The sequence below is a fragment of the Struthio camelus genome, chromosome 14, assembly GCF_040807025.1.
Source record: "Struthio camelus isolate bStrCam1 chromosome 14, bStrCam1.hap1, whole genome shotgun sequence".
Lineage (NCBI taxonomy): Eukaryota > Metazoa > Chordata > Aves > Struthioniformes > Struthionidae > Struthio > Struthio camelus.
Window position 1 is genome coordinate 6,121,890 of NC_090955.1, and position 23,111 is coordinate 6,145,000.

At 44.8% G+C, this 23,111-nt stretch overlaps 1 protein-coding gene across 48 annotated transcripts in view; it reads left to right on the forward strand.

Moving 5' to 3' along the window:
• The window catches only part of FOXP1 (forkhead box P1), a 388,378-nt gene that overhangs the window by 325,252 nt on the left and 40,015 nt on the right, over positions 1-23,111 (forward strand). For all 48 annotated transcript variants that reach the window (XM_068907706.1, XM_068907674.1, XM_068907708.1 and 45 more), the window contains 2 exons: positions 846-1,050; positions 17,517-17,621. In XM_068907706.1, coding sequence (XP_068763807.1) covers positions 846-1,050; positions 17,517-17,621 — 310 coding nt within the window. The remainder of the gene's footprint in view (positions 1-845; positions 1,051-17,516; positions 17,622-23,111) is intronic.

Here is a 23,111-nt window from a genome sequence, read left to right on the forward strand (position 1 = left end):
GAAATGACAGTAATAATAGTGTTACTTGTATAGAAAGTTATACAGTTTTTCAGTAGACACATCCATCAATTAAGTGAGCAGTTCGAGAAACCAAAATTAATGAGAAAGATAGGTGTGTTAATGAAATAATCATAGTATAATCAATTTGACTGTTAAAATTTGAAAAGCATTTCAGGAAGACAATATGAATTCATAATTTATGTCTAAAAGTGATTAATAAAAACTGTATTTAATAACAAAGCTATTTGTCATCATTTAAAACTTAAGCACAAAATTAGTCATATTGTGGTTCGTGTTGTCATAATAATACAGCTGAATATTTTTTTTTTCCCCTAAGACCTTCCTTCCTTTCCAAAACAAGACAGAAAGTATTCGTTTTCCTTAAAATACATACTGAAATAAAATTTGGCTAGACGACTGCAGACGAGACCTTGGTTGCCCTTGCTGTCAGGTTTGCCTGTGACCGCGGTGGGATTTCTGCCTGCGCAGGGACTCTGGAAGTGGGGGCCCGCTGGTCCCGAAACGGCAAAAAGTAATAGTAGTTAACACGATACGGAGGGGCGTCGTGGTGTGTGGATCCCCATCCCCTCCCCACGGGATTTTTCCTCTAGTAGGTATTGTAGGTGAGGCACCAGAAGATTTTAGCAGAGGACCTGATATGTCCAGCATTACCCTTTAGTTATTAAAAATAATAATAATAATGCATGCCCGCATGCGCGCGCGCGCGCACACACACACACAAAACTAACACTAGGCTTTGTTTACTGACTCTCCGATTTAATTACTGTTTGAAGACGGCCGAATTAGCTGTTAATTGATTTAATTATCCAATTTGTTTGTTTCAGGCATGATTCCAGCCGAACTGCAGCAGCTCTGGAAGGAAGTGACAAGCTCGCACACGGCGGAGGAGGCGGCGAGCAACAACCACAGCAGCCTCGACCTGTCCACCACCTGCGTCTCCTCCTCGGCGCCCTCCAAGACCTCCTTAATAATAAACCCGCACGCCTCGACTAACGGACAGCTATCGGTGCACACTCCGAAACGGGAGAGGTAGGTGCTGGCGGCGGCGAGCGTGCGTGAGTGACGCGAGGGGATTAAGTCAAGACTAAGCCAAACAGCTCGGCTTTTTCCCTTGGCCCCATCGTCCGCTACGTGGTTTTGCCGTTGCTGAAGAGTCTCCGCTGGGCGGAGCGGGGTCCTTTGGGTCAGATCTTGGTGGCTTGTTAATTGGACCGAAGTGGGCGCAGCTAGGTAATTAAAAGCATATTGGATAATTGGAAAGAAGTGTGAGCGTAAATTGTTTTAAGGTTTCCATCGTTGGTGTTGCTCTTGATGTGCTTTGGGGCCTCAGACTAGAGGTGAGGGAGAACTAGTTGGTCGGCTGTAGCTGTTTTGCCACAAGACACCCACATTTCAGTCAAATTTCGGGGCTTATCATGTAACGGTTGCCTTTTTTCCCCTGTGTTTACCTGCTTTCACCAAACTGGCTAGACTTGAGTTCTTCGGTAGAACAAAGCGCGCGTTTTTAAGCGCTGCTAAAATTAGATAACCGGCATTGTTGGGCTTTTAAAAGTCTGAGTTAATTTGTACTTGCTACGCTCGCATTGTTAAAAGTAGTGGCTTAAAATCAGGGGTTGTCTGTTGGCGCGCTTCTCGGCTGCGCTCGGCAGGATGCGTTGCTGCAGGTTGGTTTCTTTACGCCCCCGGCTTTCGCGGAGGCGCATCTAACAGCGTAACTCCCGCGTGCGGTGAGACGGCTGTTCCCGGCCCCGGTTCCCCTTCCCCGGGAAGGTAACATTTTGGGGCGCGGGGTCTGAGGAACCTGCTTTTGGGCAAGTTTTGGGAAACGGCCGAAGTCGCGTTTGCTTCCCGCGGCCGCCCCGGGCAAGGGTCTGCAGCAGCCCGCGAGCCCCGTCGGCGCGCTAAGCAGCGTAGTCCTCCTTTGCATTCAGGAGAGCCCCTCTGCCCATCTAGAAACGTTATAGCCGACGCTAGTGAAAGCTGGATTTTATGGAAACTGATGGCTTTGTCTTTCCGTCCTCCTCTCATTCATTAGAAATGGGATAATGGAATTTTTAAGCCATAGAGTTTATATTTCTGGTGGCCTGAAAGTAGATTGATAGGGAAGCTATATAAATACCTCTTATATCTTCCTAATATTAAAAAAAAAAAAGTGCTGTTTGGAATACATGGATTTTAAAGAAGAACACACCCAGTGTTTGGAAGTATTGCTGTTTAGACGTTGTTTGTGTGAGGCAGCGTTTTGTATCTGCGGCAGGGACGTGTGGGAGGACGTTAGTGCGTACGGTTATAACGCATGGAAGCGTCAAGGACGTGGTTTTCATGAAGGCTTGCGTGGGATACTGAAAACAATTTGATGTCTATTAAAAAATTGAATTCTGGTCTTGCTGCATGTAGAGCCGAACAAGATGGGTTTATGACTTTCCAACATTTTTCTTTAATCTATGTTTTTCTTAGTTTATAAAACAAAAGCCCATGCAGTGAAATAGATCTTCTCTCACTGAATAGAGGCATGTGCTGTCTGCTAATGGCAATCTAATCAAGGAAACAATATGCCATTGCTGTTTAGTTTGAAACGCACTGGAAACATATGAATCTGTTCTGAAGTAAGAATTTGCTTTGTGTGTACTGTCAAGGAGAACTGGAAATCCGTGTGTCTGAGTGCTGTCATGTAATTGTGGCCTGAAGGCAATTAGACTCTACAAATAAGGTGATACATATGCTTTTATTAGTAAAGTTCCAAATAAATTAATTAGGAAGGCATAGACATGCCACAGTATTGTTTGAGACTGTAATAGGTTAGAGGACTTAAAATGCTCAGTCGTTGAATTGATAGGTGTCTTGTTAAAGCTTGTCGTTATGCTTTGCTTACAAATCTGAGTTCTCTTCAAAATCAGAATACAAAATTAAGTGTATTTAGGAATACAAATGAGAGGGCTGCGGACTTTGCTTTCTCTTGGCTCTATCTGGTACACTGAAGGTTTATGCCATCCATTTGCTGCAGTGATTGAATTACATCTTTATCCATAAGTAGAACAGGAGACTACACACCGAAGAAAGCCTACTGATGCACTTAAGGGTTTTGTTGCAGTCTCATCAGGCATCGTGGTGCCTGCCTGGATTTCATATGACCTACAGGCTCCTCTTGTTTAGATGCGTGGCCCTGACTTCCTCTTTGAAAAGGGTATTTATGTGCAGTCAGGGCATTCGGGGTGGTGGTGAGCAGTGGGGAAAGAGGAGCTGTGCGATAGATATATATATATATATTTGAAAGCGCACAGAAGACAGAAATGTAGAGAACTTGCAAAAGAGAGAACATAGGCCTATGCGGGGTTTTGGTTACTTTTTGATTGCAAGGGTAAAGAGTAGAACTAGCCATGGATCTGTTTGGAGAGTGACTTGGCTAGACCTGGAGCGTAATCTGCGTATTTCCCTGTGCCCAGCTAGTTCAGGAGATCATACAGAATATGACTGGGCTTGTGGAGCTGGCTAACCAGCGCAAGTTCAGGTGAGATGGGGCTGCTGGAAGGAATTGCAAGGGAGGTCTCAGCCTTTCTGCATCCCGTTGCGCAAGCCTGAAGCGTGGGCTGGCCAGGGCAGGTTGTTGCTGTATGGGCGGGTTGCTGCTCCCCCATCTCTTCCCTGATAAATGGGTAGACTTGAGCAGATCTTTGTGCATTTGTCACCTGGAGATGAGGAGGAAGCTCCCTGAAGGGTGCCTGGAAGGCAAAACTTGCCCACTTGCGGATAGCATTTCCTTTCAGAAACGTACTGTGCTGCTGCTCCACAGCCTGTGCCTTACTCTTAGCTCGGAGAGCCCTGAGCGGCTCCATCCCAGTGCCGTTTCGGTGCGGCGAGCATTAGTGCAGATATCTCTAGCTTAAAAGTAATTTGGCTGGTGACAGGGCACGTTGTGTGCAACACCAGTGGAATTCGCCACTAGCTTTGGTCTGATTCGACCAGGAGCTATTTATTTAGACTTAAACAACAATAAAAAGCACATAGTAAAAGCTGTAAGTGTCCTAACAGTTAACCACAGCCACATCATAATGACTGCCAGCAGCAATAAATAATCATATACAGGTAACATTAACTTTTAGGGTGTGCCGTAAAGCTGTGCTTTCCCCCCTCCCTCTAGGGCTTTGGAGCAGGAGTGGGCTGCAGGATGCAGGTTGGTTATGTGGGAGTTACTATAATCGTCGTCATTTCTGGCACATGTCATTGGGATAGTTCACTCTGTGTTTTATGGGGTTACTGATCCCATAGGTTAGATCCGGAGGTTGCTTAAAGATCTGTAAAGCAGGAGCAACTCGCTAGATTTCAGTGACGTTATAAGCACCTGTATAAAAGGAGCTGGAGAGCAGAAGCTCTGCTGAACGTGTTGGGTGAAAACACATCTTAGTTATAAACAAGGATATTAAAATAGCAGGAGGAATACCGTAATTGGTTGGTTGGCATGCCCACGCGTCCCCCTGCCGAAGCCCAGCCTCGCGGTTGTGTGTTGAAAAGCGTAAGTCCTCTGCAGGCTGCCGGGGAGGGCAGGTCCGGCGTCAGTTTGCGACGCTGGCAGCAGTCGCGGCCGCGATAATCGAAACCGAGTGACAAAACTCTTCTTCTTGACGGTGAGCGGCGAATGGCAGGCGGGCAGCCAGAGTCACCCCGGGATGTGGCCGCACAAATCCGCTCGACTTCAGTGGGAACAAGATACGTTCAAAAGCAGGAGGCATCCCGCGTTCGCGGACGCGGGTCAGGGATCGCAGAGCTGTTCTTGGGTTTTAAGTGCGTGGCGTATAAGGCTTTTACAGGAATGGAACAATTCCAGCTATAAATAATGGGTTAATGCTTTCATTCATTTGGGCTTTAAATGTATATTACATCTATGCTTTTGTCCCACATTTTGCCCAGTTTCTGTAAGTAGCAGCAGCAGCAGCTCTGGGGTTTGGTGCACAGCAATCTGTTAAGGAGATAAATAATCTGCTTTGGCATGACACTCCTACTCTCCTCTTTAATTTGTCTTACACAAGGAAAATTATAATTAAATCATTCAGGGTAAACCCTTGAGTGTAGAGAAGGAAAAAACACACTTTGGTAAGGATTGCCAATAGAGACCAACTTCCCTGTTGTGCCGTGCAGAGACATTTATCAATATTCAGCACTATTAAAGAGAGAACATTTCGTGTGATTTGTGAGGCGGATGCCAAAGCTCAAATCAAGGCTTGTTAAGATCCTTTCCCCATGCAATCATGGGCATTCAGCATCATTAGAATTCAGCACTGACTCTGTGTTTCATGCTTTGATTTTACTCAGACAATTTAATAATGTTTATTGTGCTGATTATATATATAAATTCACTGAATGCAATAAACATACCTCAGTCATCAGTACCCTAAGGGAAATATTTAGTTATAGATACTTGTATTCACTCAGGATAAGCGAAAGTGAGACCATCAACCAGCATGCAAACCTCTCATCATCTTATCAGCATTTGGGTTTCTCCAGTAACAAGCATTTTCTCTACGCAAGTAGATAAATAAATAGCTGGAGCCAGTTAAGTACATCTGTTGAGCCTAGAAATGTCAAGGACAGTACCCGCTTTTCGTATCATTCCACTGCATCTTGATTAGAGAAAGCTTCGCTATTTTGTGAAGACGAACCGCAGAACAGAGCTGGTCAAGGTGTGGTCACCTCAGGTGACGACTAGCTTCATAACCTGGCACGTATCTTTGCATCCCCAAACCTGCTTGCATAGGAATATTGCCAACGTGGGTAGGTTTGGGAAAGCAAAGCAGCGCAGACTTCCTCACTCCGTTAGGGCGAGCAGAGCTCGTTCCAGCGAGACCTGGAGCATGAGATTTGCAGGTGCTCGGGAGCATGTGTGCACAGGTCCCCTCGCCTGGCACACGCGGGATCCTCATGAGCCTGCTCGGGGAACGCTGTGCCTGCTGTGACAGGAGGTAAAGACTGTGTGTCCGAGAGGCCTTTCTCCATCCTCCAACCCACGTTTGACTTCTGATATCTTTATACCCCTTCCTGCCGTACTCGACTCGTGCCCTTCCACATAGGGAAGCAGCCGTCTCGGGAAAAAGAGATGGAATAAACAAGGGGATGTTTAAATGACTTTTTCTTGCCAGCATTGCAGGAGGAAGGAGTCTTGAGAAAGCTCTGGAAGGAAGCGAGAGGAATGGCATGGCAGACCACTGATCTGCTATTTAGGCTTAATGCATTGTGTTTGACTGTTGTTATCTCACATGCCAGCTGATCCTCCATCAAAATCCCAGGGCCCTTAGATGAGGGCACTGGGATTCAGCACACAATTAAGAATTACAGATTTTGGTCCATTATTAATGCTCTGATGGAACAGTTCAGCCTACAGTCCATATGCTCCCAGGGCCTGATCCTCTCTTGGCCTGTGTCTTTGCGTAGTCCTTGGCATTCGTTCTGCACTGGTGCCAGCATCAAATCTGCTCATCCGTGTCAGCTTCTCTCGGTTGCTCCATGCCGTTGGTTCTTGCTCGTTATACTTTTATCATGAGGAGAGTTTTCTGTTAAGTTAGGTTACCTCAAATCCATTCCTCCTTAAAAAATGGATTCTCCTGCAGCATTTCCTCCCAGAAGGTATTCCCACCTTTGGGAGGGGAGCTAGGGCATTTCACCTTCTGAGTGGCCACAGATGAGGCTTGAGCAGTTGTTTCTGTGCCGGCTCTCTTCGTGTCCTTTGGGACCTGTATCTGTTGGGTGCATGCAGTTCCCTTCCACTGCGTGTGGAGCAAACGGAGAAACCTGTGGTAGAAGAGTTGGAGAAGGAAGGCATCTTCCTCATCAGGTGGCTGCTTGCCAATGCGCCCTTCCCAAGGCCAACAGGGTGGCTGGGCTCAACGAAAGGGTAAGGTGGAGATATTTTTCCTACCAAATCTATTGCGCGTCGGAAGGCATTGCAGTCCTCAGAAAAACGCTCTTCTTGCAACATGCTTCTATCACAAATTACTAGAACAGCCTTAGGAGCGATAGCCAACGTGACTGGATTGCCCACCACCCGTGTTTTCTTTTCTTCCTCGTTGTAGCTGCGCCAGACACAGATCCTGTGTTTGACCTGAGGGGTCTTAGGGCTACCCAGCTGCCTGAGCTGGGCTTAGCTTAAAAAGCAGTGCTAGAACCTCTCTTCTTCTTTTTCCCCCTCAAAACATGAGCGATGCTGAAGGTTTTGAGGGGGGAGCTGGACTTTGGAGAGCATGCTGAATTTGGCAAAGTTTACCTCAGTGCCTTGATTTCAACTAAAACTATTCAGAAAGTTAGCTGTTTAAAAACCCTGCATGTAGGCATTTAAGATCATGGTCCATAGCTGTGCGGTTATCCCTGCTGTAGGAGTCGCTTGACTCAATGCGGTTCCCTCACCGCAGAGCTGATTTAGAGCCGGAGACTAGCTAAGCTTAGACATGCTGTTGCACAGCAGCGTCTCTGAACCTCCGGCTTAAACGATCAAACTCTGAACGTAGTTGTGTGTTTCTCGTTGTGCCGAGTCCTAGCGAGATGACTCAAAGTCCTCAACTGGTGGCTGCGGCGCTGGTGGCAGCAGCAGCCCAAGCTGGGAACCAGCCCTGCGCTCTCTTCAGATACCGTGCGCAGATGCAACATCCTGCTGCCGTTTCCAGCTGGCACCCTCTTCACAGCTAAAGAAGACCCCATGGGTTGCCCCATGCTCTCCCGTCCAGAGTTACTCTTCTCTGTAATCACCTTTGGGGGGGGGGGGGGAATCAGCCGTGACTCAGAGCTATTGTTGCATCTCTCTGGTTTTAAACCTTATCAGACGCTTCTTATTGTTATTTTTCGTCAAATTTGGGTGTGTGTTGTCCTCTGCATTTCTGCACCCCCTGTCTTCCATGGCCATCGCTTTTTTGAGAAGCCCTCTGGTAAATTAGTCGCACGAGACCGCCTCCTCATCAATCTGTGCTGGATTCTTCAGTCAAGTTACGCATTTTGGAGCATCGTTTCACTAAACCCTGGAAAACTGTTTCTAGTTTTTTTCCCCCCCCGCCCCTTGCAAAAGATGTGAAGTTAAGCAGTCTGTAATTACTCGCTGTAGCGTGTGGCCCTTTGCTGAACGAATGTGTTGTGCTTGACACTTTGCAGTCCTCGGCAACCTGACCTGACATCAGAGCACTCCTGAACTTGAGCGGTTCATTGGTTTCTGGTCACATGTAATAATGATCAGTCGTACAACTCCAAACACTAAGCTAATGTATCAGAAAGCACTTAAAATAGATTGGGTGAGCCTTGGCAGACACAGAACAGAACTTTTCCAAATTTTAGCATATGTATTGTTTTATTCCTCCATCTGGCCAACAGATCATTGTTTGATATCTGAGTGCTTTGCATATCTCCTCCCTTTTCTTGCAGCTGAGATACTTACACGTGCATTTAATACAGCTTAATGCTATTATTACATACCAGCGAAATAGCTGATGGCTTTCTGTTAATTGCATACACTTTGCAGTTAAACTTTTACTAAAACATTCCTGTCTAAATACTTAAAGTCCAATGAAAATTTTGTCCTCTTCTTTTATTAGAGGTGTTTATGTAGTAGTCTTAAAGAGCGACCTGTTTCTGTTTTACTGCACCGTGGATTCCTGGTATTTTTATTTCCTCCTGTGTGCAAGTTGTCCTTCCTCGGCATTTGCGCTGGAAATCTAGCTGTCCTGAAGAGCTAAACAGGGAGCTAATGAAGAGCTGTTTTATTTTCTATCATGCCTATCGCAGCCAGAGAGTGGAAAAGAAACACCCTTGAAAATGCCATAAAAGTAGAGGATAAGTTAGGTGATTTTTGTGTGACTGTTTTCTCTGCTGTTCAATAAAAATCAAGCAGTTAGCATGACAGCTGTTATATCATGTTATATTGTACTGCTAAGATATTGAGTAGCATTTAAAGTAAAAAACTCCACCATTAAACTGTATAAACTTTATCCGTTTCACTCTGCTTTAATGGAAAAAAATGAGTTTTTCAGTAAAATGACATCATTTTTCCCAGGTTGTAACGTTCACTTTACAACTGTTTTTCTTTAATTCAATTTATTTCACTTTTCTTTTTCTTGGCATCCTTTTTTTTCTTACAGTTCAGAGAGGGGGAAATCTCTTTCCATTGAGCAGCCAGGTACCGCTCAAACCTCTTTCCCCTTCTTTCCACCCTCCAAACATCTTGTGCTAATCTTGAGCTCCTTTATATTGGTCAGATAGGGTTATATTTTCAAAGTAGCGAGATGCACTTTGAAATCAAGTAATTTGTTAATGCGATGCGTGACTATACCTGCCGCATATTTGCGGGGCGGGGGATGAAGCCCAAGTAAAACTGTAATTTATTCTTTGCTGCCTGGGTCTCAGATGGAGCAATATTTGTGTAGTCCAGACAGGTATTTTTCCATATAGCTGATGTTTTTAAGGTGGTGGGGATTGATTTTTTTTTTTTTCTTTTTTTCTTTTTCCCTCCCCTCCTGTGTGATGAGGAGAGGCGTGTGCATACTATAAAGTCTATTCTTCTCATTAAAACGACGGCGTAAGCCCAGACAGGGAAGCCGCTAATATGCGTTGCAGCTTGTCAATTTGGGCTGTGCGAATAAAGAAGATAACTGTTCCTTCGGGAAACCGTCTCGGGGAGCCGAGCAGCAGATAACGCTAGCCAGAGCGTTCTTTTAACTGTCATTTGCCTTTTTGCGTGTACTCAAGAATAACACCCCGATGGGTCCTTCAATACCGTTTCGTCCCGTTCCTAGACAGACGTCGTAGCTGCGCCCGTGGGTGCCGTGCCGCCGCCGTACGAGCGCCTAAGCGGGGTCTGTGGCGGCGCCGGCGCCTCTCGTTGCGGCGCCGAGTGTTTTTTCCGCTTTCCTGCGACTGTTTGTTGTGCCTTTCGGTACGCACAAATAGACCGCGCGGCACCTGCGCCGGCGGATGGTGCTGGCGCTACCTGCGCGCTTCCCCGGGGAAGCGCGCCCGAGGCCGAGGGCTTGGAGCGCTGTTTTCTTTTAAATAGCGTTGGTTGGAGGGGACGGATGCACGTGGCGGAGCGAATGCAGGGATTTAACGGTATTTCTCCTCTGTTGCAATCCACGTTTTGCCGAGCAGCCTCCCCCCCCCCTTTTTTTTTTGAGCTGTTGCAGGACCGTTTGGTGGGCGAAGGCACGGCAGACACGTCTGCAGCCCCTGGGTGACGTGACGGTCACCTTCTGCGCTGTTTTCGTTGTGCCTGCGGGACAGTGGGGAAAAACACTTAAGTGAATAGTCCGTGTTGATCGTATCCGAGGAGCACCCTACATGAAGGTGAAAAACTTGCCTCTGCTCTCAGTGTAACAGTGTACGACCGTTTGGTTAAACACAAATAGATCCTGTTTCTCCGTGTTTTCTTTACCTATAAAGTTAAATGTAACAACAGAATATAAATTACAGGAAAATAACATTGGCAAACAAGATCTTTTATACGAAGTGTGTATGCAGGTTTGTAATTTTACACCTCAGTTCCGGTGAAGTCCAAGGTCTAATCCTGTGTTTTTAAAGTTGAGCTTTTCTTAAAAGCGTTCCTGAGTCGGGGCCAAAGCCTTGCAGTTGCCTCCTCGCCTGCCCCAAGAATTGGGTGTGTAGGAACAAGAGCATTGCTGTGCTGAAAATCAGTCAGAAAAAAACCAAGGAAGTGGTAGGGTCGCATTTTTTTCCTAATTGAACTAAGACACTGAATCGGTCCGTTTTCATCCGAATAAATTAGAGGACTGCTCAGAGAGGAATAAAATGAGATTTAACAAGGATAAGTAGAAAGTAGTCCAGATAGGAAATAAAAATTCCGGACTACATGTTCAAAATGACACATCCGCTGCTCAGCATCAATTATGTGGGAAATGGCTGAGGCATAATAGGGGCTGAGAAATTAAGGTGGGACGTTCTGTGCCAGGTCTTAGTTAAAAAGGTAAATGCGTCATGGGAGGTATACACATGTTGTGTTGCATCTGAGTCCTCCTTTTTCCCTGTTACACGCTATGCAAAACCAGTTGAACCACAATTAGAGTGTGTTGTACAATTGGCCACTCTCTTGCAGAAAGGATAAAGAGAAACTGGAGCAGATACAGCTAGGATGATAAAGGAGTTGGAGGGAATAGGCTATGAAGACAGATTAAAGGGAATTAAAGATCTACACCCTGGAAAAATAGAGGCTCTAGGAGGATGTGATTATGGTATGTAAGTACATGAAGTGATGCTACAAAGAGGAAGAGGGGGAAAAATTGTTCTCATTAGTTAGCAATGCTGGAATTTAAAACCCAGCGTTTCAAATCATGTGTGTCTAGGTATATTCGATGTACTTTTCACTACGGTACCTAGGCACAGGGTGGAAATAAAAAAACATGATTTTTAAATAGTAGAGAAACTCGTTGATGGTAAATTCAAGTGCAGGAAGGGAACGTCCGCCTGAGATAAGTGATGGATTCGATACTATTTCTTTGCGATGGGCACCGCTTTTAAGCGGTCTAGGAATACATTCAATTCCTCTGAGGAGATTGTGTAGGGCAGGGGCTGTCCAGGCCCTGTGGCCATTCTGTTGCAGGCTTGAAAGTGGGGAATGACCACTGAAGCACTCCGTGGTACATCTAGAGCATCTTAAGGTTTTATTTATTTATTCTTTTTTTTTTTTTAATGCAAGACATCAGTTCGCAGATTAAAACCAGAAGATGGTCATTATAATTACCCAGTCTAGTTATATTCTTGCAGTGGGCTGTGGGGATGAAGGGTGGAAGGAGAAGGAATGTGAGCCAGATTTGTTCTTTGTCTTGCTGTAAATGGTCCAGCACGCTCCGTGCAGCGGGAATTTGGAGAAGAGCTCCCCGTCTAGCGTAAGCACGGCAGGCAGCGATTCCCGGCCTGTCACTGGCCTTGCGTTGCGGTAGCAGTACTACGACTCTGTAATTTTTTTATTGCATAAGTATACAAGTTAGTGCACACAGGTTAGAAGACAGGATTTCAGCCTGCAGGCTGCGGTTTTAACCTAATTTGTCTTAAATCAGTGTAGTCCTTTAAAATGTAATATACCACTTCTGTTACTTCCAGTAGGGATGGATGTAGCACGTGAGCTTCTTCTAGTCCTAGGTCTGGAGGTGGACTAAAGCAGTGAGAAAGGACAGAAGGACAGGCTTAAAAAGTAACCCAAGATGTGCAAGCCAGGCACGGTACTCTAAGGAGAGCTGCCGCTGGCCACGCGCATCAAACGCCGCCTTTACCAAAGGCCCCCGACCCGCTGCCGAGCTTTACCCACCACTGAAGTGGAAATTGCCCTGCTCAGACAATTCTCCATTCCGATCAACTCCCCGCTTTCCAGGCGGTTACTGGTGCCATTTGAATATATGGCTTAATGCTCTTCTTGAGTTTGTTTGTTTTTTTTTTTTTTCCCCCCAGCATAGAGAGGAAAGTTGGTGCTAAGCCATGCTGGTCTGAATTCAGAGGGGTTTGCACCAGTGAAACGTCACTGCCCAACGCATCTTTGGGCCGCGGGTTTTGTCGTGAAGGCAGGAACGTGCATTAGAGGACAGTGTCTGCCTCTTGTTGGTAACAGAGGAATGGGTTGGTACCAAGAGCTAAGCATTACCGTTTTCGCTTTGATTTTGAATCAAATAGAGCGAGTGTTTCCAACTTGAGGACTTCTGGCGTTTTCACCATCTTTGCTTCTCCAGTGCCTTTAGACCTTGGCAGGGCAGTCCCGAATACGGGGCACCGTGTCCAGTCCCGATGGCGTCTCGCGGCCTCGCGCGTGGGACTGAAATCGTGGCGTTTTGCCTCGCCTGCGGTGCGATCTGCGTGGGGACGAGGGGGGACGCGGTGCGGCCGCCGAGCCGTGTGCTCCTTCTGCCTGGATGGTGCACTCAGGTCCGCTTCACGGGCAGCTGGCGGAGATGAAGTCACTCCCCGTTGCCCCTGGGAAATAAATAAAAGTTTTTTCTTTTAAAAAAGCCATTCTGCTTGCTTTGGGTGCCCTGCTCAGACCCCTCGCGGGAGGAAAGCGGGAGATGTGGTATTGATTTTGTTCAGCGTGCAGGTGGCTCAGTCGTGTTCTCAGCGCCGCTGAAACGTGAGCAGATGCTTCATAACTGTACTAGAAAATCAAGGAGGCTTCTCTACATCACTGACTTCCCCCCGTGTTTTTGGCAACTGTTGTTGGCCCGAGCAGATGTGGAAGAGATGCAGTGCAGTATGAAGCATTTTAGCATCGTGAGTATTTGAAATACGCTCCACTGTGCGGCAGAAATATTATAACTGGGGCTCCTGCTTACTTGGTTTTTGCATCCACCCATGACTTTTTTTTGCTAATGTTTAAAAACATGGTGCCCAGTTTCACACAGCTGGTACATATGGGTTGAATTAAACCGTACAGCACCAATAGCTTTCTCACCAGTGCTTTGGTCACTGGTTTTCCCAACATGTCAAGCATTTCTTTCTCTCTTCTGGGTGTGTTGTCCTTTTGGCTCCTCGTCTGGGCTTAGCTGTCCATGGTGTCTCTATAGTGTGTAGTTTTTGCCCCAAAATGTGAGTCTACCATAGCAGAGCAGATCCATTCCAGAAGTTAATTGGCTGTAACGATGTGAGTGACGTGGGTTGTTTAAGTACAAGCCTATAGCAACACCACTTGTTGGAGAATATGGTGAGTTTACTTCCGGGGCCCCTGGAGATCCGCAGTAATATATGTTACTGAGCCTGAGGGAGGCGGAGGGGAAAACACTTTGTTTATCCTTTCATTACTTTGAAAATTACCTATTGTTATAAAAATCATTTCCACTACCTAGTGCTAAATCCCCCATACCCGACTGTGAAATATGCCTTCCTGGGAAGGAGAGGGTAACAGAAACAAACACCTACTCTAATGTGTCATTAGAAATCAAACAGCCCCAAAACTTGCTTGTGCTTGCCAATGTTCTGGTCTTCTAAAATACCGTCTCCGGCAGGGAGACCAGAGATGCATCCAGGTTTTAGAAACTGTGCTTGCAGACAGACAAAATATTATTGAACAATTAAAAATATATGTCTATATTGTGCCCACAAAGCTGTTGGCTTATATATTGGATTTAAATCTTCATTTTCTGCCTCCATTTGCTTAAACAAAGTGAGTACTTACATCACCTAAAGGAAAAGAGGGTTCTCCGTTCATGTCCATGGCCTGTATCCTTTTCGTGTTATATCCGCTTCTGTATAAAACCACTGTTGGCTTTGTTTTGAGGTGCTTCTTCAGGCTCTGTCACTGAACAAGTGACAGTCTATAATATCTTCAAAAGCGGGATGGATAAAATAGCAGTAATCTCATATTGACACATAAAGGTCACCAAAATGCGCTACTGAAAAATCTCCGACTGGGATGGGAGTAGCTAGCTTTGAAGCGACAAGCGGCCCGCTGCTAGTGCCTGGACTTTTCTTTAAACACTGAGGGTTCTTTTATTCTTCTTGAAAGTATCTATTTTTGATAAGTTTCAGAAGTTCCTCAGCTGTGTTGAACAGCAGTGGAAGCTATATATAGGTGTTAAGTATATTGTGCTTAGCATCTTGTTAGCAAAATGACCTTTTAAGTTCCTGTTTATGGTCAACACCAGGCTTTCTGGTTATTGACAGCACTAGACGTTGACATCCTGAACGTAGCTTACGCGCGATACTCTCTTGGTCATTCGACCACAGCACTAGCGTATCGTGTCCTGCGTGGTTTATCTTGTCTTGCATAAGCTCCCTGGAAAGAGGAGAGATTTTTGCGCTTCGATGTAGGAAATAACTACTAATCTCTGTTGGACTCTTTCCGTTGGCTTGGCCACGGCCTTTAGGCTGTCGCAGAGAAACTTTAAAAAAACCCTGCTGGGGGTTTCAGCCGTGTGACTCCCTTTGATGGGGTAGCGAGCTTTACGGTGCTGAAGACCCCTCGGGGGCTTGCGCCTTACTTCAGGTCACGTGACGTTTCTCTAGTCTAGTTTCTTGGTGTTTGGGTAACGTTCGCTGTGTAAATGAACATGCTAAATTTTTTTGAGTGCTGCCAAACACACTGAAATCGTAACTCTCATAAACTCTTCACGGACCTTGATGGAGCGTTATCTACTTTCTCACACTTTTCTTTATTCAGATGTAGAAGGAGATGATAAAAACAAAATAACCAAAAACTTAAAAAAAAAAAAAAAAGAATAAAACAAACGTTCACTTTTGAGAACAGATGTGTCTAAATTCAAATATTGCCTGCGAGCAGCCTGCAGAACTTAGCCTTCAGATCCAGCTAGCTTTGCCGACGGACGGAGCAAGCGAACGAAGGACTTGCCTGTGCGAGAAAGCGGGGTGGCTCGAGCGCGTGGGGCTGCCCGGGGGCTACCCCGAGGCGCGGGCCGGGCACCCGCTGGCTTTGCCTGGCCGCCGTTATCGATCCGGCCTCTGCCTCGGTCCCGCCAGCGGTTAGAGCAGGGTTCCCGGGGGGGCTCCGTTGCGGCGCACGGGCAGGGAGAGGGGAGGGAACTCCTGAAACCGACTTCGCTGCAGAAACCAGCGTTTTGGTGAACTGTACTGGTACCGCAGGCATGGCTTCGATCGCCATTATTTTCCCAGTTATTCTCTTGTGATGTGTCTAGAGGGCATCTGACCCTGGCTGGCTTGAGTGAACAGCGTTCCTTCAACCATCCGCCGTGTTTTTCAGTTGGTGAAACGTGTGGTATAGCATTTTTCCCAAGTTCCTTGCAAGGAATGCATTGGTCCCTTTGTTCTTTTAAAAACTCATCCGGTAGAGCTTCTCCCTGCATGCATGTTTTAAGAACTGCTTAAGTTAAGCCAGTGCAATATTTTCTTACGGGGAAAACCTTTGTAAGTGGGGTTTTGTTTGTTTTTCTTTTTAGGGAACTAGCTTGCTGGGTTTTTATTTTTTAATTTTTATTTGTTTATTTTTTATGTACGCGTATGTGTGCGTGTGTGTGTATATGTATATGTCAAAACCACAATTTTAATGAAATCACAAATTAGATTCATGTACACCTTGTAATACCTCTTCCAGTCAGATCCATACTTTTTTTACTTGAAGAGCAGTTAGTTTAAGGAAAAAAAAAAAGATGTCAGTTATCTTCAGATTCTTATTGGACCTAAACACAAAACTGACAGACTCTGGGCAGGAATTTATCATGCGACTTGCTTTGTATCTGAGGTAACATCACAGGAGTATGTTCTACAGTGATCTTGCTATCCCGTGCTTAAGAAATAATACAAGAATAAAATATTGTTATAGTACGCAGGCAGATAATATTACAGAACAAGAATAAATGGCCTTTCCACATGTGTAATGTTGCAAAAAGTAGGTGTTTATCCGTAACGTTACCTGTAATCCAGGATAAAATAAGTCATAAAACCACACCTAGATGCTGGTATGTGTTCATATCCTTTGTGTATGTTTGAAGTTCGTAATATGGCACAGGCATACTCCAGCAAAAAGATTGCTATGAAAAATAGATGTGTGTGTGAGCGTAAAATAGAGATTTTAATATTATTTTGACATTTTGTGTTTAAAGTCATCTAAGGTTATGGAAATTGTTGCAAAAATAATTCCTTTCCTTAAGAAGTTTCCATGCAGAAGTTGAATAAAGAAGATATTTTAGAATATGGTTCATCAGTTAGTGCAACAGATACATTTCCCTGAGCACCACATGGCCTGGATCAAAGCGTCTCATGACTTGGATCAGTGCAGCCAAATCATTACGTATTGATTGGAATCCCGCTGAAGGATTAACCCCTTCGTGTGCATCAGAATTTGCGCTTTAACCCTGGTTTCGGTAGGCAGACAGCTCTGTGACGTTTCTGCCAAATCGTAGCGAGGTCGAGAGCCCCCACTAAGCCCTCGTACTGCAGAATTCTGCAATTATGTGGTTCCTTTTTTATGATGAATTTTACATTTGAAAACACCGCTGAATCTTTTCAGTGGGATATAAAAAGGCTGTACTAGCGCAAAAACCCCCAGCCTGCAAGACCAAAAAAAAAAAAAAAAAAAAAAAGGGATAGCTAACGTGGTGGGAAAGCTAGGTGCTTTTTCTCTTTCCATAGTGCTGCAGAACGCCTTAGGTCCTGGTCGTATTATTGTTGTGTTTTAAGAATACCTTGCTGTATGAGGATGACTTCTCTTCCTGATGAAGTTGAATTGTGAATATGCAATGTTCATAAATTTCTCAGCAAAATATCAAGCAGGATATTAAGCAGGTCTGTCAAATGATTTCTCTCCCATCCATGTTCATTTAAATTCTTTACAAAGCTTTTAATTAATGAATGAAATGTAGGAGGATAGCTAAGTAAGAATGACACATGCTTCGCTGCAGATGCTATTTAATTCTGTTTTGAAAAACCACGAGCAGAGTCAGATGGGTGCCATGAGATGCAAGGGGTGTTTCGGGATCTGTCCTTTGTCGCTCTTAGTCTTTGTGAAGAGGAGTTGGTGCGGTACCTGCAGTTACAACACTTTTTCTCTTTCTTTCCTCCAGTTTATCCCATGAGGAGCACTCACATAGCCATCCGCTCTATGGACATGGTGTATGCAAATGGCCAGGCTGCGAAGCAGTTTGTGAAGACTTCCAGTCATTTCTAAAGTAAGAATGGTTTTTTTGGCACTCGCATTGTACAGGAAGCATGCCTCGAAATGTTGTATGCTGTCACTAACTGTGGGCCTGATCCAAAGCCCACTGACGTTGACAGAAAATTGCCTCTAACTTCAGTGGCTTTTGGATCAGGACCAAGAACATTTTAGCAGGGGATAGTAAATTATCCCGGTGGGCAAAGTGTGGTCTTGCACAGTGTATTGCTATAAAATACAGTGTGTGCAATTCTGCAGCCTGCTTTTTTTAATTATTATTTAAATAATTTTTTAAGTTGCAGTATTGATAATGTAAATAATATAACCTTGATTTAACCTTGATTTCACTTCAATTTAGACATTTAGTCTGAAATTAACTCCGTAATTGAACAGAGAATTGCAGAGCATCACATGAAATTTAATTTATGTCAAATAAGTAACTAATGAACAAAGTCTACACTCCTAAAAATAAACTATAATTATATTAATTGGGCCCCTGCAGTTTGCTGCAGACCTTTCCTTGCTGCCAAAGAACACAGTTTTACGTGTTGCATAAACAGTGCATTATGGACTAGTATGTGGCAACGCGTGCGTCCCCATGCAGGGGAGGAGAGGCAGCGCTCCAGTACCTTGCACGTGGCTGCTGTGCAGCTAAGTCGTCGTCAGCCTTGTCCCTCCACGCAGGAGCATAGAGGTGTTCCTATCACAAAAGCGGTTTCTGTCTGGGTAGATCGCCAGGTGCAATATAGGCTTTTGGTACCTCAGGTTCCTGTGAGGTTTGTGCACTGATCTTTTCTAAAGTACCACGGCTCTTCGGTTGTCTTGCAAAGACCAGCTGCCCAAGCACCGTTTGTGATTTAAATGCGCAAAGGGACACATTCTGCTCTGCTTGACGATGGTGATCTCTTGAAGTTAATCCACGTAAATATGTGGACTTCTTCAAGGTGGATAAGTAGAAGTAGTCCCAGAACACCTAGTTATATCTTTCTGGGGCAGTTCCCTGGATTTTTTTTTTTTTTTTTTTGGTAAGGGAGGGGAGGAAGATAGCAAGTGAGAGTATTTTTATTAGATGGTGAGATGTGGAGAGATTTTTGCTCTCAGAACGTAATGGGCCAGTTCCGCTTCTGTTGAAATCGCTGGCAAGGCCCTCCTGAGTTTGGTAGGAGCAGCGTTGGTCCTAGTATAAACATGTGTTACAAGTGAGGAATGCTAGAGTAATGAAAAGGCTCTCATTACAAGAGGATTACAAAATAAGAAGGAACTAGTCATAAATTTCCATGAAGGGTGGCCTCATTTCTTTTAATTCACCCTGTTGTTCACTTAAGTGAAATAAATGCTAATCTCTTCGTACTTGCCAGCTCATTCATATTCATATGCCATACTATAGCATTTAGACCTTTAAAACAATTCTAATTTTTATTGCCTTTAACGCTAGGGAAAGGTGCGCTAGCCTTAGCGACTGGAGTAGCGCGCGTGGTCGTACAAGGTCGGCACATGCCACCCTTCCTTGCCTCGGTATCCTCCGTTCCACGTCAGCCCTGTTGGTTTTAGTAAGACTGCTTAGGGAGTAGTGCGCTGCCTGACACGATAACGTGTAGAAAATACGGCCCTTAAGTCTCATGGCATGGGTGGGACAAGATTGGTTTCCTTTGATGTTTTTAGGTTGTTTCAGTGAGTAGACTAAGTCCGCCGGTTCACCTGGAGGAGATGGCTGTGAGCGATCAATAGGTAGAAATAGCCTGAAAACCATTACGAGCCTAAGCTGAATGTGAACCGCTCACCAGGAGGAGATGGCTCCCTCCTGCCTCAGCTCCAGAAATTTCGGCTCTTTTATCATTTACGCTTTCAAAGCATCACTCTTCCCCCCCCACCACCCCCCCCACGCACCCCCAAACCATCAAAACCTTTCAACAGAAATATTTTGTGTGACTTCCTCAAACTCATTGACTCGTGTAAATTTACACATTACCCAAATTCTACAATGTAAGAAGCTTTCTCCAGACAAAGTCGCATTGTTCGGAGTGATATTTAACCCAGAACAAATGCAGAAATGAATGTCCCTGGGCAGCCTGTTGGCACTGTTAGGAAGTGAGCGTTTCTTCATAAAATGATACCGTAGCATTCAAGTCTCCTGTGGAGCATCCGTCCTTAAATTATACTGCCATTTATGAACATTCATTACTCGATGAAAAGATAACCGGTAGATGCTTTAAGTTTGTTTCTGGTACTTGAATAGTCTGTGAAGATCTTTTGACAGTCCCCTCCAGAGCAAAGCTCTTGTTTACCAAGTGAAGTACAGCCTGTTTATCAATTGAGCATTGCTTAATTTCACTTACCTCCATAAAAAGGCCTGTTAGAAAAAGCAAAGAGGAGTTATATGTGGAACGAAAGCCCTGTATGCCAATAAAATGGTTCTACAGTTAAGGGAGAAAAAAGGACTCGCAGGTCTAAAACATGGTTCATTTCTTTTCCTCCTGAGGAAGAAATATCATAACTGTTGGTAAATCAAAAACAGAGATTTGACACTCTTCTGTGATCATGCTGCAGTGTTTGTTCCCAAGGTGAGGTACACCACAGGGCCCTTGATTTCAAAGATAAATACTGTACAAATAACGATCCTAGTTGTCTTTCACTCACAGCCAACAGGAGGATGCTTATCAGAACCAGCAGATACACAGTCTGTCGTACGCATTTATTTCCCTATTTCTTTCTGAAATAAGTTGCAGTTTTAGTGTTGTTTTTTAATCTAGCAGCCATTGGTTATCACGTGATGCCATATCAGTTAGAGCTAACTGATAGCAGCAGGGGCTTCTGCTAAGCCTAATGAAACAGTAGCACCCTGCATCGCCCAGAATACTTTCCGAGCCTAAAAACAAAAACAAGTCCAGTGGCACTGCTGCGACCTGATGGCCTTCTGCCAAGCGGTAGGAAGCAAGGTGAAGGCTGGAGGGTGCACGCGTGGCTTGTGTGTTAACTAGGATCCCTGTCGTAATCTGCGACGAAAGAAGCAATTAGCAGCGCACAGGCTTTCCTTAAAAACCTGACTATGTTCTTGATTTCATTTGCATGTGTTTAAAGACCTTACAGATAGAAATACACAGACACGCACATGCACACATATGTGTGTGTGTGTATATATATATATATGCCCCTTTACAGCAGCTGGCTTAGGAAATCACTGCTGCAGGGAGGCTGGTTTATTCAGCGAGGTATCCCGGCGCCCAGGGCACCCGCTGCAGGAAAAGACTGAAAATGGTTTCTTCCCCCCCTCCCTTTTTTTCTTTTTTTTCGGTTGTGATTTGGTTGTGTTCAGTCGTGGCGGTGCCATTTGAAAATCACAGATACCCTTTAAGTGAGATCCACGGATCTGGCGGTCCTCCGTTGCCCTGATGCTAGTCATCTGCTTCATGTGAATTTAACTTTGAAGAAACCAAGGCGAGCTTATGTGAAAGAAACTACTAAGTGCACTCTGTAATGTTTTCACAAGTGTTTTTATCATGGTAACATCTTGTTTACTTTAGTTGCCTGCCTAAAACTACTTGGAACATGTTAAGAAAACATTTCGAGAAAGCTTCTACAAAGAGGCTTTTGTGGAGCAGCAACTGTGAGGCTGCTCAGCTCACAAAGGTGTTAACTTTCAACCCCTTAAGCACTTCCACATGAAATTCCAGCAACTATGTTTGTGGTTTTGGAAAAACAAAGTGTATATTAAAGAAACCAGGTATATGCTAATACATGTTGAAGTAGGCCGGAAATCATAAATTGTTTCAAACGCATTAATTGCCATCATTTGCATGTCAAAAACGTTTTCAGCAGTGAAATCATCTCCCCTTAGCGCAGCAGCGAGCTTTAATCGCGGAGGTAGCGAGGGCAGAGAAGAGGCTAGTCCCTGTAGGTCTTTATATTTTGAATTCCTGGCAGGGCCCAAGGAAACGCTTGGGCGCGCGGGAGCTGCCGGCCAAAGGTGCTCCAGCCGCAGCCCAGGTGCTGCCCAGGAAGGCGTCCGAGGGGAGCGCGCTGGCGCTCGCGGCTGAAAGAAGCCCCTTTGCTTTCCGAGACTGTGGCGCGCGCGGAGCTGCCGTCCGCGTTTCCGCGGTTGCTTTTACAACGTCCTCGTTAACCTTTCTGACATCGCGCGGAAGTTCAGGACCTTTCCAGTAGGCGCCGTGCGGAGAGAGGTCGGAGTGGCCTAAATACCACAGTGCCCTCTAGTGATACGTGGGGTAGCGGTAGGAAAAGTTTTCGGCAGGTCGCCCGAAGAGAAGGTGGCAAGCACCCCCGGCGCTTCGCTCTCCTGATGAGCAGATGCGAAGCTAGCGAGCTTGAACTAACTCGCGTGATTTCAGTTTTATACGCGTGCATAAATATTTTTAATCTCGTGGTTAGTATTCGGGTTATCCTGGAAAAGACCTCAAAGTGTCTGCTGTGTATTATGAAACATCTTTGCACGCGAGGTATATAGATACCGAGGCGTATTGTCGTGCGTTATTACGTTTTATGTTTTAAGGTGCTCTTAGTTTATGTTTCGCATTACAATTTCCGGTGTGCAATCAGAAAGCATTACTTAAGAGACAAGGATCATCTTTGTTTCATACTTTTATTGACACTGTCTACCGTATTACTGCTATGTCTAAATGGTAAAATTTATTATTAGCAATAGTGTCACAAAAGTCTGAGACAGCGATTTTCCTTTCAATAAAAGTAGTTAAAAACCTTTTAGAAAATCCATAATTTTGATTGCTGGTACTTCATAAATGTATAACTGGTACTTTTTAGCTGTCTCTTTAGGGAAAAATGAGTTTTATCACCTGCAGTACCTGGGTTAATGAAATTGTGTGTTGGAATTTAGCCAGAATGAAAGATGAGATCATTTGGTGGCACTAATATTGGCAACAGGTCTTATAAAAAGCTTTGACTCTTTAGAGAAGTATCGTTAGATTTTTTATTTTTTTTTTCCTTAAGGCTGGGGGAAGATTCGAGTTATTTGTCATTTTCAGAGTTTCTGTGGTTCTAAGATTCTCATCTGCTCTAATAGCCAAAACCCAGTGACCTAAAAACTTCTAACAAGGCCAAGAGAAACACGACAGTGTCCATCAGTGCCTAGTAAAGGAATTTACTTGCTTCAGATTTCAGCCCCAGTTCCTGTTTCAGCCCTTTAAAAATCACGACTCTCAGCTCAAATTTGAAATAACGCTGCTTCTTTCTCATGGTCCTCTGTGTTTGATTGTTTGTGGATATTAGCTGTCCAGGAAATCCCATACTTACAGATATAAATCCAAAATGATCTTGTTTTTCCGCAGCCAGCCCAGGATGTATTAGACAGTTATGATGATTTGTTAATTTTTGCGACCTGTATTTATTTTATGTGTGCCGTATGCTTTAAAAGAGGGAATCAGCTGTCGAAATAGGCTACTTTTGTCAGAAGGGAGGCTCTTGACTCTCTTCCCTTTTGAGCCTGTGCTTTCTTTACTTGCAGAGAATTCGGTGTATGCACCTCCATATGGTG